This window comes from Hylobates moloch, unplaced genomic scaffold (assembly GCF_009828535.3).
Source record: "Hylobates moloch isolate HMO894 unplaced genomic scaffold, HMol_V3 SCAFFOLD_22, whole genome shotgun sequence".
NCBI lineage: Eukaryota > Metazoa > Chordata > Mammalia > Primates > Hylobatidae > Hylobates > Hylobates moloch.
Genome location: NW_026652297.1, coordinates 17,938,893 through 17,953,348, shown reverse-complemented (window position 1 = coordinate 17,953,348; position 14,456 = coordinate 17,938,893). Strand labels below are relative to the sequence as shown.

The 14,456-nt window shown below is 42.9% G+C and overlaps 1 protein-coding gene across 3 annotated transcripts in view; it reads left to right on the top strand.

Annotated features, from left to right (window-relative positions):
• Positions 1 to 5,529, top strand: part of DNAJC13 (DnaJ heat shock protein family (Hsp40) member C13) — a 118,902-nt gene extending 113,373 nt beyond the window's left edge. For 2 of the 3 annotated variants that reach the window (XM_032143441.2, XM_058433394.1), the window contains one exon: positions 4,679 to 5,529. In XM_032143441.2, coding sequence (XP_031999332.1) covers positions 4,679 to 4,785 — 107 coding nt within the window. In that variant the 3' untranslated portion in view covers positions 4,786 to 5,529. Of the gene's footprint in view, positions 1 to 3,341; positions 3,451 to 4,678 lie in introns of all 3 variants that reach the window. The other variant, XR_009211574.1, reaches the window with a different exon arrangement.
• Positions 5,530 to 14,456: the final 8,927 nt, after the last annotated feature.

Genomic DNA, 14,456 nt, shown 5'->3' with positions numbered 1-14,456 from the left:
TTTGTTCTGTCTTATCTATCATTCTTTGACTTAACTTGATGAAATAAAAAACGTGTGTCCTTGACTTACAGAGTGTGAACCAAAAGGTCTGTGGTTAGAATCCAGAAGAAATAGGGGTTTATCTTCAGAAACCTGGGCTTCATTTGGTCCTCACCCCCATCCACATGCTTTAGTAACTATAGGGAAAAGGTATAGGCAGTAAAACACTTCTTGTCTATGCCTTGCCTTTTACTTGGATCCGTGGGGTGGCTTCTGAATGAGATATGAAAAGTGGCTGTGAAGGGGTTAGAAGAAGGTTAGGGGAAAAAAGTTGGGGTATACAAATTTCTTCCCATGCCTGAGCCGGCTTAAGGGGCAGCAAGTTCTGTACAGGCCTGGCCAAGTGGGGAGATGGTATAAAACCCAACCAGGAAGGGGCTTGGAGATAATGAGTCTTCCAGAAGGCCATTACTGAAACCTGCCGACGTGTCCATGTAGAACAGTCTGGACAAGCTGTAAGCATTGTTGGCCCCAGAATTGTGAAACTCTGAGGACGTTATCAATCTGGGATGCCCTTTTGTAGCGATGTCAGTTGCTTGAGATTTTTTCATCAGCTCTAGTCTGTCCTATTTGAAAGGACCAACTTGCCGGGTGCAGTGGCTCATGTCTGTAATCCCAGCAATTTTGGAGGCCAAGGTGGGCGGACTGCTTTAGTCCAGGAGTTCCAGACCAGCGTGGGCAACACGGCAAGACCCCATCTCTATAAAAAAATACAAAAATTTAGCCAGGCATGTTGGTGCATGCCTGTAGTCCCACCTACTCGGGAGGCTCTCTTGAGCCTAGGAGGCAGAGGTCGCAGGTGAGCTGAGCTCGCACCACCACACTCCAGCCTGGGCAGTAGAGCAAGACCTTGTCTCCAAAAAAATTAAATTACATTAAAAGTGAAAGAACTGTTTCAAGAATTAGAGCTCCTAACTCTTGCTGTCTGCCTGAAATTGTAGTAAGATGTCAGCCCTACATCCTCTAACTACAGATGATGTAGGCAAATTAAGAGATAAATTAGATCAATTTACTGCCAGTTGGATTGATGTGTGCTCATTGCTTGAGTTGCCAAATGTTTTTTGTGTTTGAGCTTTTCATTGATGTATTGTGTATGATGTGTTTGATAAAAGGGGCAGGTAGTTCTAATAATGATAAAATCCCATGATGTGGAGCTCCAGGAATTTATAGTGTTGTGTTGAATTGGAATTTCATTTAGTTAAAATGTGCCCTGTGCTACTCCCAAACTTCAGAAGATACAGATTGTACCCAGCCCCTCTGTAATCATTGAAATCAAGGTTGCTGTGACAACACACATCACCAACCCTTTCTTCTGATATCTTTAGGTGAGTTTGGCAGGTTAGATGGATGTTGTTTAGGACATGGGGAAAGATAAAGGAGTTAATTACTACTTCAAAGTAAGATAAAAATGACCAAAACTACATTTTCTTCTCTCTGGCTGCTGAGTAAATGTCATTCAGTCACATGCCCAAGATTTGGGGTAAAAATTTTAAAGTCCTAGGTAGGATTACTCAATGTTGATAAATTGAAATGAGACTGCCTATTTCCATAGGTTCTCTAGCCTGGCATATTTTGTTTTATGATAAATGCTTATTTAAAGTTGCCTCAGTGGAATTTTTCCTGTGATGCAGATAAATTGTGGTTACTCATTATCCAGGGCCCTTGATCACTTAGCCATTTATTAGGTTCTAGAACAGCTTGGTGGGGATGGTCTCAGAGCCTCATAAAAAATAATTTCAGCAGTGAAAATCTTCAAATTACCTAACCTAGAAAATCAAACCTAGCAAAAGAAGGAACAACAGGAAAAGGAACAGAAGCTAGGGTGAAGATGCTTCTAGGAGCCAGAATTGGAGATGAACTTTTCACATATATACTTCATCATGGTAGCCAATTCAGTTTTGTGGGATTCTCTGTAAATTTTCCATCTTCTCATTTCTCTGAAGTCCAGCAGCCTTGTGCAATCTTGCCACATGCCCATTCCTGGCAGCCCCTGCTCTTCCCATCTTTCTCTGGAGAACACAACTGCTCTATTCCATGCAAATGACCAGGCAGCACCTTTTAGCCCCAAGAAACCAGGCACATTCTCAAGGAGAGGCCAGGGTCCTGGGGAGAGCATCTCGGATTTCATTTGTAGAACTATCTGGGAATTGATTTTGATTTGCCTTTCCTAAAGAGGCAAATGATGGTACTAAAATTTGGTTTCTTCCTTCTAAGCCCATCATTTCACCATTTAGTTTTTAGCTCAGAGGTTCCCACATTTTCTCAGTTCACAGTGCCCTTAATAGCTCAGTAATTTTTTCATCCATCCCCAAGCCAAAAGAAATACCCAATAATTTATGAAGCAGTTGCAAGACAACTTGAAAGTAGTTGTTTGTATAGTGGTCAGCAGATGGCGCTGTGTTTCAAATTTAAAATACCCAGCAGTTAGCTGGATGATGTGGCAGGCAACTGTAGTCCACATGGACAGGCCGAATCCGCTACTCAGTAGGCTGGGGTGGGAAGATCACTTGAGCCCAGGAGTTCAAGGCAACATAGTGAGACTCCCATCTGTTAAACACACACACACACAGAGGGGCGAAAGGAATAAATAAATATCCAGCAATGCCCCAGGGTGCCTCAGCACACAGTTTGAGAACTGTGTCATTAATCCGCTTTCTAGATGTAGCATTCATGGTTTGGTCTCGTAATCTACTATTTTGATGGGAACCAAGTTGAGCCCACAATCAGAAACTACACAGTCTGGAGTGTTTGAGATCTTACTGTTAAGGGTTATATCTTTGATGACACCTACTGGATGGTTTTGCAGTAATCATGCTGCAGCCTGAAGTTCAGAGAATGATAGGGTGGTGGGAAATGATCACAGGGTGCTGCTGTAGCTCTGAACTGTGTTGTCAGAAGGGTTTGTTGACCTGGTGGCCTTTTTCCTGAGCAGACTGTGAAAGGCCTGGCATCCTGATTGGCTCAAGGCAGGAGTTGATAGATGCAGGCTCCCACAGTACCTTAAAAAGGGGAAATATTTTTTCTAAGTTCTACAAGATTTTTGTAAGTACAGCGTTCCAAGTACCTGGGCACTCTGGTTGGCTTCAGTTACAGCTCACACAGGCTGAGTCATCTCTGCCCATGTATCTGTGCAAGCCATTTCACATCCATAGTACTAATACTCTTAAGGTCAAAAACAAGATGAATCTGAATGGTGGCCTTTTGTCCTCCACCAATCCCTGTTTCTACCTTCATCAAACTACTCTGCTGTTTGCACTTCCTCACAACTTCCCTTGCTGCTTATATTTCTTTTTTCCCCTCAGGTGTCTCTCCTTCCCTTCTAACTGGCAGCAGCCCCCTTCACCTCAGGAGCGGGCTTTAGATCCGCTCTGCCAGGCAGCTTGCTAACTTCTGTGTAGCTCTCTGAAGCAGGTAGAGAAACGTTTTGCTAAATGCATGCCGCTCCCACTGCCTTTCTAGTCCTAACCCTCAATGTTCCTTAGTTGTTTGCCTTGTTTCTTACAATTTCAGCTAAAACTATTGCTCAGTATGCAGTATTATGCAACAGTGTCCCTTGCAAGTACTTGTTAGTTTGTGCAGTGCTTCTGAGATGTAATTAAATGTTTATGCAATGTTTAAAATAAACTCAAGGGCTAAAGCCATTAATATGCCCATAGGACACATCTCGATAAATGCTGGCATAGGCCGGGCGTGGTGGCTCACGCCTGTAATCCCAGCACTTTGGAAGGCCGAGGCGGGCGGATCACGAGGTCAAGAGATCGAGAGCATCCTGGCTAACACGGTGAAACCCCGTCTCTACTAAAAATACAAAAAATTAGCCGGGCGAGGTGGCAGGCGCCTGTAGTCCCAGCTACGCAGGAGGCTGAGGCAGGAGAATGGCGTGAACCCCAGGGGGGCGGAGCCTGCAGTGAGCCGAGATTGCGCCACTGCACTCCAGCCTGGGTGAAAGAGCGAGACTCCGTCTCAAAAAAAAAATAAAAAATAAAAAATAAATGCTGGCATATATGGCATTTTCATGCAACAAAAACTGTTAGAATCAAGGGAGAAATATAAGACTAAAATATCAATACCCTTCCACAAAGCATTCTTGTTTTAACCTATGACAGATGGAGGTCCACAGCCTTTTCTTTTTCAGAGTCCTTGGTGTAGCAACCCTTGTTCATTTGGTGTTACTTGTTATGATAGCATTTCTTTGCACCAAATGAAAATAGGTTAGTTTGAGTGTTGACAGAAGTGTTTATGTTGAATTTCGTCACATATGACTTTTGGATGGGCTGAGTGTAAAGTTTCTTTTGTCTATCTGTTTCCATTTTTTCCATTCAACATAGTTCTTTTCAGTGCTCGGAATTTTTTGAAAGATTGAATTTCCCAAATGTAAGAAAGAAAATTTTATCCGTATTTCCCCACCAGTGTTACTGTCCAGCATACATTTTGAAATGATTTCTAGTCTATAGTATAGGCAAACATGAAAATGGTACTATGTAGCTGTTTATTAAGGTATAGATATACATTTAGGTAATTGAAATAGATTAGTTTTGTGTGATGGAGTGCCTGAGCAGGTTCTGACGTTTTTATAAAGGTCAGTGTTTTCACTTGACTCTGCTTTCTAGAGGTGTGTGTTTACCTTTCTCTCTTGCAGGACCTGGAGTTGCTGGCTACCTTACTGCAGGTACATCTACATCAGTCATGTCTAACCTGCCACCTCCCGTAGACCATGAGGCAGGCGACCTTGGCTATCAGACTTGAAATATTCACGAGAGACAATAAACGCTGAAAGGCCAGTGCCAAGTCCACATTCCTCCAGCTGATACGTTGAAGCAAACTCTTACTGCCTTTCTCCTGGTTTCATGACAGTGTTATTCCTTTTTCTATAAATATATTTTTAGGAAAAAAGTCAGTGATCCTAATCGTATCACATTATAAGAAAACACTCTGTGGATCAACCTAAGTGGGTACACAAGAATTTTTTTTTCTTGGTGTATGTAAGCACATTTGTTCCTTTCTATCTGTTTACAAAACTGTGAATCAAAAAGACAAAACTTCCTTCCTAGTTTTTGTAATTTTTTTTTTGAATTAGCATGACTGTAGGGTTGAGCTACAGTCAATAAAAATTGGGCCAAGTCACTTTTCCCCAGGAAAGAATATTTCCCTCTCCTGCATCAAGTCTGCGTGGCCATCCTCCCCCTACCATCCAAGACTATTAGGTTTTGTCCCTGCACCCTTCACTGGCATCCTCAATCATTAACCTTCTGAAAGCTCACAGTACACATTAGTATGTATAACTGGCTTTACCAAATTGAATGAAAAGGAGCTTGTGCAAAAAAATTTAAAAATGGATGTCAAGATGTTATGTAAGAGATGAGTGTAATTGTGAAATGTTCTATACACTATCAAATATAAAGCTTTCTATATTGAATGTACATTATACAGATCATTCATATGTGTACATAAAATTTTAAAAATAAAGGGAATTGACTGCTTTGTTAATGAGATATATTTGTTCTAGTTTAATCTTTCCCTTTGAAGACCTCATATATCTTTATTTCTAAGACAGATGAAGTATTAAACAGACTTTATCTTACATTTGTAACTCTTCATATAGATGGCTGCATTAACATAATCTAATCATTCCTAACTTTAATATTTCAGCCACATCTAAGTTTCCAGACACAGCATCTCATTTATTTTTATACAACATTCAGGAATGGGTCAGGCTGTTAATAATATGTGACATTAATACTACTATTTTTAAGAAGAGAAAATTAAATAGCCAGAAGATTTTTCAAATAACAAATCTCAGCACATAGATTTTCTAGTGTGACCACAAACTACAAGAAAATATAAACGTGGAGAATATAAACCAACAGTTCTTAAAGAATGGGGAAATACCCACACTTCCAAGTTTCCTTTCAAAGCAAGAACCAAGTTTATTCCACAGCTGATGTGTAAGAACAGCCAAAATGGAAACTGACTCCTATTCCAAATCACTAATTCAAACTTCTGCATCAAGTTTATCATCTCTCACACATTATAGAGTAATATGTTAATGGAAGTATTTTAATATGTAACTAGGGTTTTAATTTCTAGACAATAGTTGGCCATAAAAATATGTTCACTAAAAGAAATTATAACAGCTAAATTGGGATTAGGTATTTAGGAGAGCATAAATCAACATAGCAATGTTTTCTTTTAAATACTAAGAATATAAGTATTGTGAATAGTTAAAGGCCCGTTAAACTAGTCTACAATCATTGATGTTTAAATGCCAACAATAGTTAACCTTTATTGAATATTTACTGTGTGCCAAGTATTGCATAACCTCATTTAATCCTCACAACAAACCTGTGGGCCAGTTAACCCTCAGAGCAAACCTGTGGGCCTGGTACTGATATAATTCCCATCTTCCAGGTGAAGAACATGAGGTTCAGATAAGTAAAGCAGCTTACTAAAAGTCACACAACTTAGGAAGTAACAGAGTAAGAAATCAAAACTCTTATGTGACGTTGAGGTCTGTATTCTGAGCCATTATATTAAGACAACAGCAATGTTAGGCAAGTGTCTGTGATGGGGAAAGCTGAGTCTTGATCTTTGAGGGTGGAGGCTTTATCTGAGATTTAAGCGTAAAGTCGTTTGCCTCAGTCCTGAGATATAAAAGTGAGCTTGAGCAGGGTAACAGGAAAGTATATATAGGACACGTGGAGGGGTGGGGGTTGTCTGGTATGGCTGGGGGATAAGGGTCCAGAGAGAACCCAGCCGGAGACCCAGGGAGGAGCCAGCTGGACGGTGTCCTAAGTGCCAAGCTGACGCATTAACATCAAACCTAATAGTGATTCAGGAATGAGATCTGTTTTAAAATAAACAGCAGTGTGGAGTGATCACTTTGGTGTGTTTGTTGGGGGAGGGGCTGTTTAGAGGTAGCAAAACTCAAGAGATACACTCTAGTAACCCACAGTACATCTAAGGAGCAGTGCAGAGGCAGAACACTGGAAACAGGCAAGAGACCATGCTGGACCCTCGTCCGTCCACCAAGGATCATCACCAGATGCTCAGCTCAAGAATCCCTTTCATTCTAGAACGTCTGTGATCCTTCTCATGCTTAAATTGTTCATTATATGATGAAAATTGTGTAAATAAGCTTTATTAGGATTTTGAGAAGAGCACTTTGAAAAAAATTGCAGATAAACTTTCTCGCAACCTACTCTGACTAGGAATTTCACTTCCTACTTGAGTTTTTGGGAATGCATGGCCCTCCTTTTACTGGCCAGTGGCAGTGTGACCAAGGAAGGCAGACTTCTTTGTTTCCTTATCTATAAAATAAGGTTAATTCTGAGCCCATTCCTCAAAGGGGTGTTATGAGAATTAAATAGGGGTGTTATAAGGCAAAAATCAAATTCATTCCCCTTGCAGTAAGATAAAAACCAGTGGTTATGAGGAATTGGATGGATGTGCTTTCTGTCCAATGAGTTATTAATCAGATATTCTTTTAAAAGACTGAACTCCTTTTGCAATATGTAGTTTCATGGTCACATGTGTGCTCATGACACTTGTGATGGGAGAGGGGAGGACAAGGACTTCAGGGAAGTTAGTCATTAGGGACTAAATGGTTGTATCTTCCCTCAAAATTCATAGGGTGAGACCCTAACCCCCAGTGGTATTTGGAGATAGGGCCTCAGGGAGGTAATTAGTGTTAGATGAGGTCATGAAGGTGGTGCCCTCATAATGGGGATATATACCTTCAACACCAGAGAGCCCACTTGTACCCCCAAATTCCCCCACCACCTCCTCTCCCAACACCTGACATTCTGCACCAAGAGGTCACATGAGCACACTGGGAGCCACGTACAAGCCAAGAGAAGAGGCTTCAGAATGAAACCTAACTTGCTGGCACATTGGTCTTAAACTTCCCAGCCTCCAGAACTGTGAGAAATAAATTTGTTGTTTAAGCCACCAGTCTATGGTATTTTGTTATGACAGTCCAAGCAGACTAATACACAGTGTTCGCTGGAGCACCAGTAACAAGTAAGAAGAGAATTTGCTCATAGATTGGTAGGACAAAGGGCTGGTTGGAGCCAGAGCCACCAGAGCCTTGATGGGACTTGGTATAAATTCAGCTCAAGCACCTTCAGAAACAACTGACAACCTGTCCTGAAGCTGGGCAGGCAGACCCCCAAGGCTGGCCCACAGCACACACCAAAATTTGGAATGGGCACTAAGTCAGAACTAGGTGACTGCCTGGCTCCTGGGAGTGTTTCCAGTTTTTTGTTTGTTTGTTTTTGAGTACATGTTAAGTTTTGAGTATCCAGGTTGTATCAGAATCACTCCTGGATGCCCAAGGTGTTGATTCTAAATCAGAATCACTGTTGGATGCCCAAGATATTGATTCCATCCTCATATTAACCCCAAATGTTTGTGTGGATTTTGGTTGAATTCAGTGTTTAACTCATTATCTCGTGTCACCCAGTCTGTTTAAATTAGGGCAGGAGAATGGAAGTAAGGTATCCTGGAGCTGGTATGGACCGAGTTGGGGCCACCTGGGCTGTGGTTCTGGCTTTCACCAAGTGACCTTGGAGCTGTCACCAATAAGTGGGGGTCATTAATGTCTCCCTTGTGGGGATGTTCGGGAGATCAGGAATAATAGATGTAAACACCTAATAGGGTGTCAACCTTGTAGACAGGCGTGTCTAGGAATGAGGAGCTGGGCTTGGTGATGTTGTGTCAAGGAAGAATACTGGCTTGTCAGGCAGATTCTGCCCTGCTTAGGTTGCTGACATTGGGCATTAATTTCATCTATAAAATGCCTGATCTGGTCAGGAAATCTTACTTTGGTGTTAAGAATCTGTTGAAATACGTATAAACCCTTTATGCAAAAATGCCCAAAAGTGCATATTTTAAAAATATCTGAAAACTCAGTCCCATTGTCACCCCAGTTAAAAACCTCAGAACTAGATCACTTCTCAGAATTATTGCTTCCCATAGATGATTTTCTGTGAAATAAATTACTTAACTCCTCTATTGTAGTGGAAACTTCAGGCATCTCTCCTGGTCATCAATGCTTTCCCATTGCTAGTTGTTACTACATGTGTTGTTTAATATGTTGTTTAGCATTTAAAGCAAAGAACTTCACATCTGGATTATTGACCACTAATTTCCAAACTTAGGGAGTAAAAGGTGGGCGAGGCTACTGTGGGTTCCAGGGCTCCATGAATACAGGAAATAGAGTGGCCAGTTTAAAACGTTTGTTTTGCCATCAAGCTTATGAAAGAAGATCTGTACATTTCCATCATTTTTACAAATCCCCAATTTAGGGAAGTAACTTTGTAAGAGAAGAGAAAGGCCCAGAGCTGTTCATGAAAACTCTGTTACTTACACAAATAAGAATGTTCATGCTTAAATTTTTTTAACATTGAAAAGGAGTATGGTTTATAAGTTATGCAGTTATGTATGAAGAGTTTTCAGCTATTGTCCGATGGCAGTAGATAAAAAAAACCTGAGGTCTACAAAGAACATTGGCCTCATTGCCTGGCCCCTAACCAATGTCTGTGAGCAGGAAAAGAGGAACCTCATGCCCTCAGTCTCTTTATTTCAGGGAAAAGTTTACGAAGATGGGGCTTGAGTCAATGAAAGAATGAGTCATTTGTCTTCAAAAGGAAAGGTCATATGGAAGTAATTCTACAAATATTTAGCTATGCGTAAGTTCAGGAAAGTCACTTCAGTTACTTAAGCTGAAACCCCAGTTTCATATTTTAGTATTTTACACAACTCAAAATAGCCTTTTGTATGTATGTATCAGTTTCCCAGCATTCCAAGGCAGGAAGTGGAACATTTTTCCCAGCTTTGAATGTAAGAGCTGACCTGAGGACAATCCTGTCAGCCCTAAAATGATCAAGGTGAGTTCAGAGTAAGCAAATCTAGAGTTTGGAGCAGAAAACTTTATCAACTGATACAACAGCTGGATGATACCACACCCTTCCTGTGGCAGAGACTTGCCTAAAGCAACTCAGCATTGTGGAGAGCCTTTGAAGGCAGCCCTTAATGTGAATGCTGACAGGTGTATGCCTCCAGCTATGACAGTAGAAGCACAAAAGAGGCCAAAACAGGAAGAAAAAAAGGAAATTTTGGAGGACACTAGGAAGAAGAAAGCATTGGAAAAGAGCTGTATAACCATACCCTCAGAGATAAGCATCGCATCTACAAAACAGGATGCCACTTCGAAAAACAATTTTTTTTCCACAGAAAATCAGGTCTTAAAAACTTTTTAATAAAAATAGAAGAAAAACAATAGAAGACACTGACAGAGAAAGTTGAGGAAATCTTGTTAAGAAGCAGAGTAAGATGGAAAAATAGACAAAAGAGACCCAGTTCAGGGAGCCCATTATCCAAAAAATTTAGATCCCAAAAGAAATACTAGTTCTGAAAAGGGGCTGAGAACAAAATAAAAAATTCAGGCACTTTCCCAGTAAGGAAGGCTATGCCACTGAAGAGGCCAAGGGACCTTCTCCTTCACCCTCTGAAAGGTTCGCTGAAAAATCAACTTGCAAAATGCAGATTAATTGGAGAAAAGGCATACAAATATATTTAATGAGTATACACAGGAGCCTTCAGAATGAAAGCCCAAAGATCCTGGGGAAATTGTTCACTTTGATGCTTAGGTTCAACAAAATATTGACAGCCATACTTTGATCGGCTGTGTTTATGGTTGGACAAAAGGGTAAGATCAAATGCTAAGGGACTGCATGGGGAAACCCAGCAAGGTCTGTTTAGACTCTTCTTGGCCTATCCGAGCATGCAGTCGTTCCTTCTGGGTATGGGGCGGGTCTTTCTCTGGAATAGGGGTCCTCTGAGCTATAGTCCAACAAGGTAAGTCAGATCATTTCTTTGTGGCCAGTTTTTACATAGAAAGGTGGAGGGCAAGGGTAATAACTTTAGGTTTTATGGCTGGCTTTGGGGAAAAGAGCTTCTGGTGTCTGACCCACCTTGGGGAAGAGAGATTCTAGTTTCTGTGGCTAGCCTTGGGAGAGAATGGAACTGAGCAACAGGAGGGTAGGAGAAGGTCAGAAAAACTTCTGGTTCTGAGGCTGCTTCTGAGGCCTTCATCTTGGGGTTTGTTTTATGAGTCCCAGTGTCAGAGGTGTTTGAACCAGAGTGACTCCACCTTGAATAGGGGCTGGGTAATATAAGGCTGAGACCTGCTGGGCTGCATCCCCGGGAAGTTAGGCATTCTCAGGCACAGGATAAGACAGGAGGAGGACAGGACTGGTATCACAGATACAGGTCATAAAGACCCTGCTAATAAACAGGATGTGGTAAAGAAGCCGCCGAAACCCACCAAAACCAAGATGGCAATGAAAGTGACCTCTAGTGGTCCTCACTACTCATTATACACTAATTATAATATATTAGCATGGCAAATCATTCCCACCAGCACCATGACAGTTTACAAATACCATGGTAACATCCAGAAGTTACCCTATATTGTCTAAAAAGGGAATTTTCTGGAAAACTCATGAATAATCCACCCTTGTTTAGCATATGATCAAGAAATAACCATAAAAATAGCTGGCCAGGCACGGTGGCTCATTCCTGCAATCCCAGTGCTTTGGGAGGCTGAGATGGGTGGATCACTCGGTCAGGAGTTCAAGACCAGCCTGGCCAAGATGGCAAAACCCCGTCTCTACTAAAAATACAAACAAAAATTAGCTGGGCGTGGTGGTGTGCACCTGTAATCCCAGCTACTCAGGAGGCTAAGACAGGAGCATCACTTGAAGCCAGGCGGTAGAGGTTGCAGTGAGCCAAGATCACGTCACTGCACTCCAGCCTGGGCCACAGAGCAAGACTATGTCTCAAAAAAAAAAAAAATAGCCAACCAGCAGCCCTCAGGGCTACTCTGTCTATGGAGTAGCCATTCTTTTGTTTCTTCTCTAATAAACTAGCTTTCACTTTATGAACTTACCCTAAATTATTTCTTGTGTGAGATCTAAGAACCGTCTCTTGGGGTCTGGATCAGGACCTCTTTCCAGTAACACCAACACCACCGAGTGCCAGCCCAATAGATGAAAATCAACCCTTACAAATGCACATAATTGTGAAATTTTACCATATGAAAACAAAAAGATCCTATAACCTTCCAGGGTGTGGCAGGAGAAGAGGGAACTGTTCCTTAGAAAGGAACAAGAATAAGAATAGCACTGGATTGCTCAATAACACTGAAAGAAAACAAGGGAGTGATGCCTTCAAAAATCTCAACCCAGGATTCTATATCCAGTGAAACTACTGACTGAGGGGACAGAATTAAGAAAACAAGGTCTCAAATTTACCTCCCGTTAATTCTTTTGTAAGAAGCTCCGGAAAGATGTTCTGTACTAAAGCAGGGGATACCCAAAAAGGTGTGGGGACCGAGATGTAAACTTGCCTGTCACCCTCTGAAGGTTCACTGAAAATCAGCTGACATAAGGCAGATGAATAGGAGAAAAAGCATACAAATTTATTAACGTGTACCTGTGGTCCCAGCTACTCAGGAAGCTGAGGTGGAGGATCACTTGAGCCTGCAGTTTGAGGCTGCAGTTTGAGCTATGATCATGCCACTCTACTCCAGTCTGGGCAACGGCAAGACTTGGTCTAAAAAAAAAAAAAAAAAAAAAAAAAAATCTTTACAGGGTATGTCAAAGAAGTATATTTGGGGGTGAAATATTTTGGTTTTCTTCAAAAGAATGGTGGAATTCTTCAAATGATATTGAAAAGACATTTCGAATTAAGACAACAGCTTGCAGCTAACTTAGACAACTACCCATCCAGACTTGAACAGGTTAGAGGCTCTGGGAACAAATTCTTCAAGAAGATGAAATTGATAGACAATATATGTATTTGAACACATTGAGAGAAAAGAGATTGACGTATCTGGGAGAAGAGTTTAGAATAGCTGGGCAGCAAAATAATCATAGCACATATGTAACTGTGATAGGTCTGTTGCTCTATGTGTACAGCAAGTCAATATGCTGAGACAGTGGGTTGCAGCAGAGAAAGAGGTTTAATCATAGGGCCACCGAATGAGGAGACGGGAGGATGCCTCAAATCCATTTTCCAAAGGAGTTGGGGCTGAGGGTTTTGGAGTGGGCCAAAGTGTGCAAATTGTTGATTGGTAAAAGGGTGCAGGGTGAAGTCATGGGACAGTGGGATGAAGAAACTATATAATGCTCATTCTGTTCCTCTGTGGGGGTCTTATGTACTATGAAAGCAAAGTAAATCTTGGGACCCCCAAAATTACTAAGCCAAAGGGAAAAGTCAAGCTGGGAACTGTGTAGGCAAACCTGCCTCCCATTCTATTTCTAATGAAGATAGCTACAAAAAAAAGATAAAAAGCAACATACTTCCCTCACAATTTGCCCACAAGTAGACAAAGGACTGACAGACCTCAAAGTCATCCCTCTGCTCATGTGGGAAAAACGCATATCTGATTGCTTCCTTTGTCCTATTGTTTTACTAAGCCAGACTAAGGCATAAGTGACTATTCCTGTAAATTGTGTACTCAGCCCGCCCTTCCTTCCCTCCCTTCCTTCCCTTCCTCCCTTTCTTCCTTTCTTTTCTTCCCTCTGTTGCCCATGCCAGAGTATAGTCAGCTCGCTGCAGACTCCCTGCCTCCAGCTCACGGGATTCTCCTGCCTCGGCCTGCGGGCTGCCTGGGATTGCAGGTGCGCGCCACCACCCCTCCCTGGTTTTTGTCCTTTTGCTGGAGGTGCGGTTTCGCCATGTTGGCCAGGCTGGTTTCCAGCTCCTGACCTCAAGTGGTCTGCCCGCCTCGGCCTCCCGAGGTGCTGGGACTGCAGACGGAGTCTCGCTCACTCGGTGCTCAGTGTTGCCCGGGCTGGAGTGCAGTGGCGTGGTCTTGGCTCGCTGCAGCCTCCGCCTCCCAGCTGCCTGCCTTGGCCTCCCAGGGTGCTGGGATTGCAGCCTCTGCCCGGCCACCGCCCGGTCAGGGAGATGGGGAGCATCTCTGCCCGGCCGCCCGGTCTGGGAAGTGAGGAGCGCCTCTGCCCGGCCGCCCCGTCTGGGAAGCGAGGAGCGCCTCTGCCTGGCCGCCACCCCGTCTAGGAAGTGAGGAGCGCCTCTGCCTGGCCGCCCATTGTCTAGGAAGTGAGGAGCGCCTCTGCCCGGCCTCCCCATCTGGGAAGTGAGGAGCGCCTCTGCCCAGCCGCCCCGTCTGGGATGTGGGTAGTGCCTCTGCCCGGCCTCCCCGTCTGGGAGGTCTACCACAGAGGCCAGACGCAATGTGGGGGCTGGACGTGGTGGCTCACACCTGTAGTCCCAGCACTCTGGGAGGCCGAGGCGGGTTGATCACTTGAGGCTGGGAGTTCGAGACCAGCCTGGCCAACATGGCAAAACATATGAAAAATACAACAGACAAACCAACCAACCAACCCAGC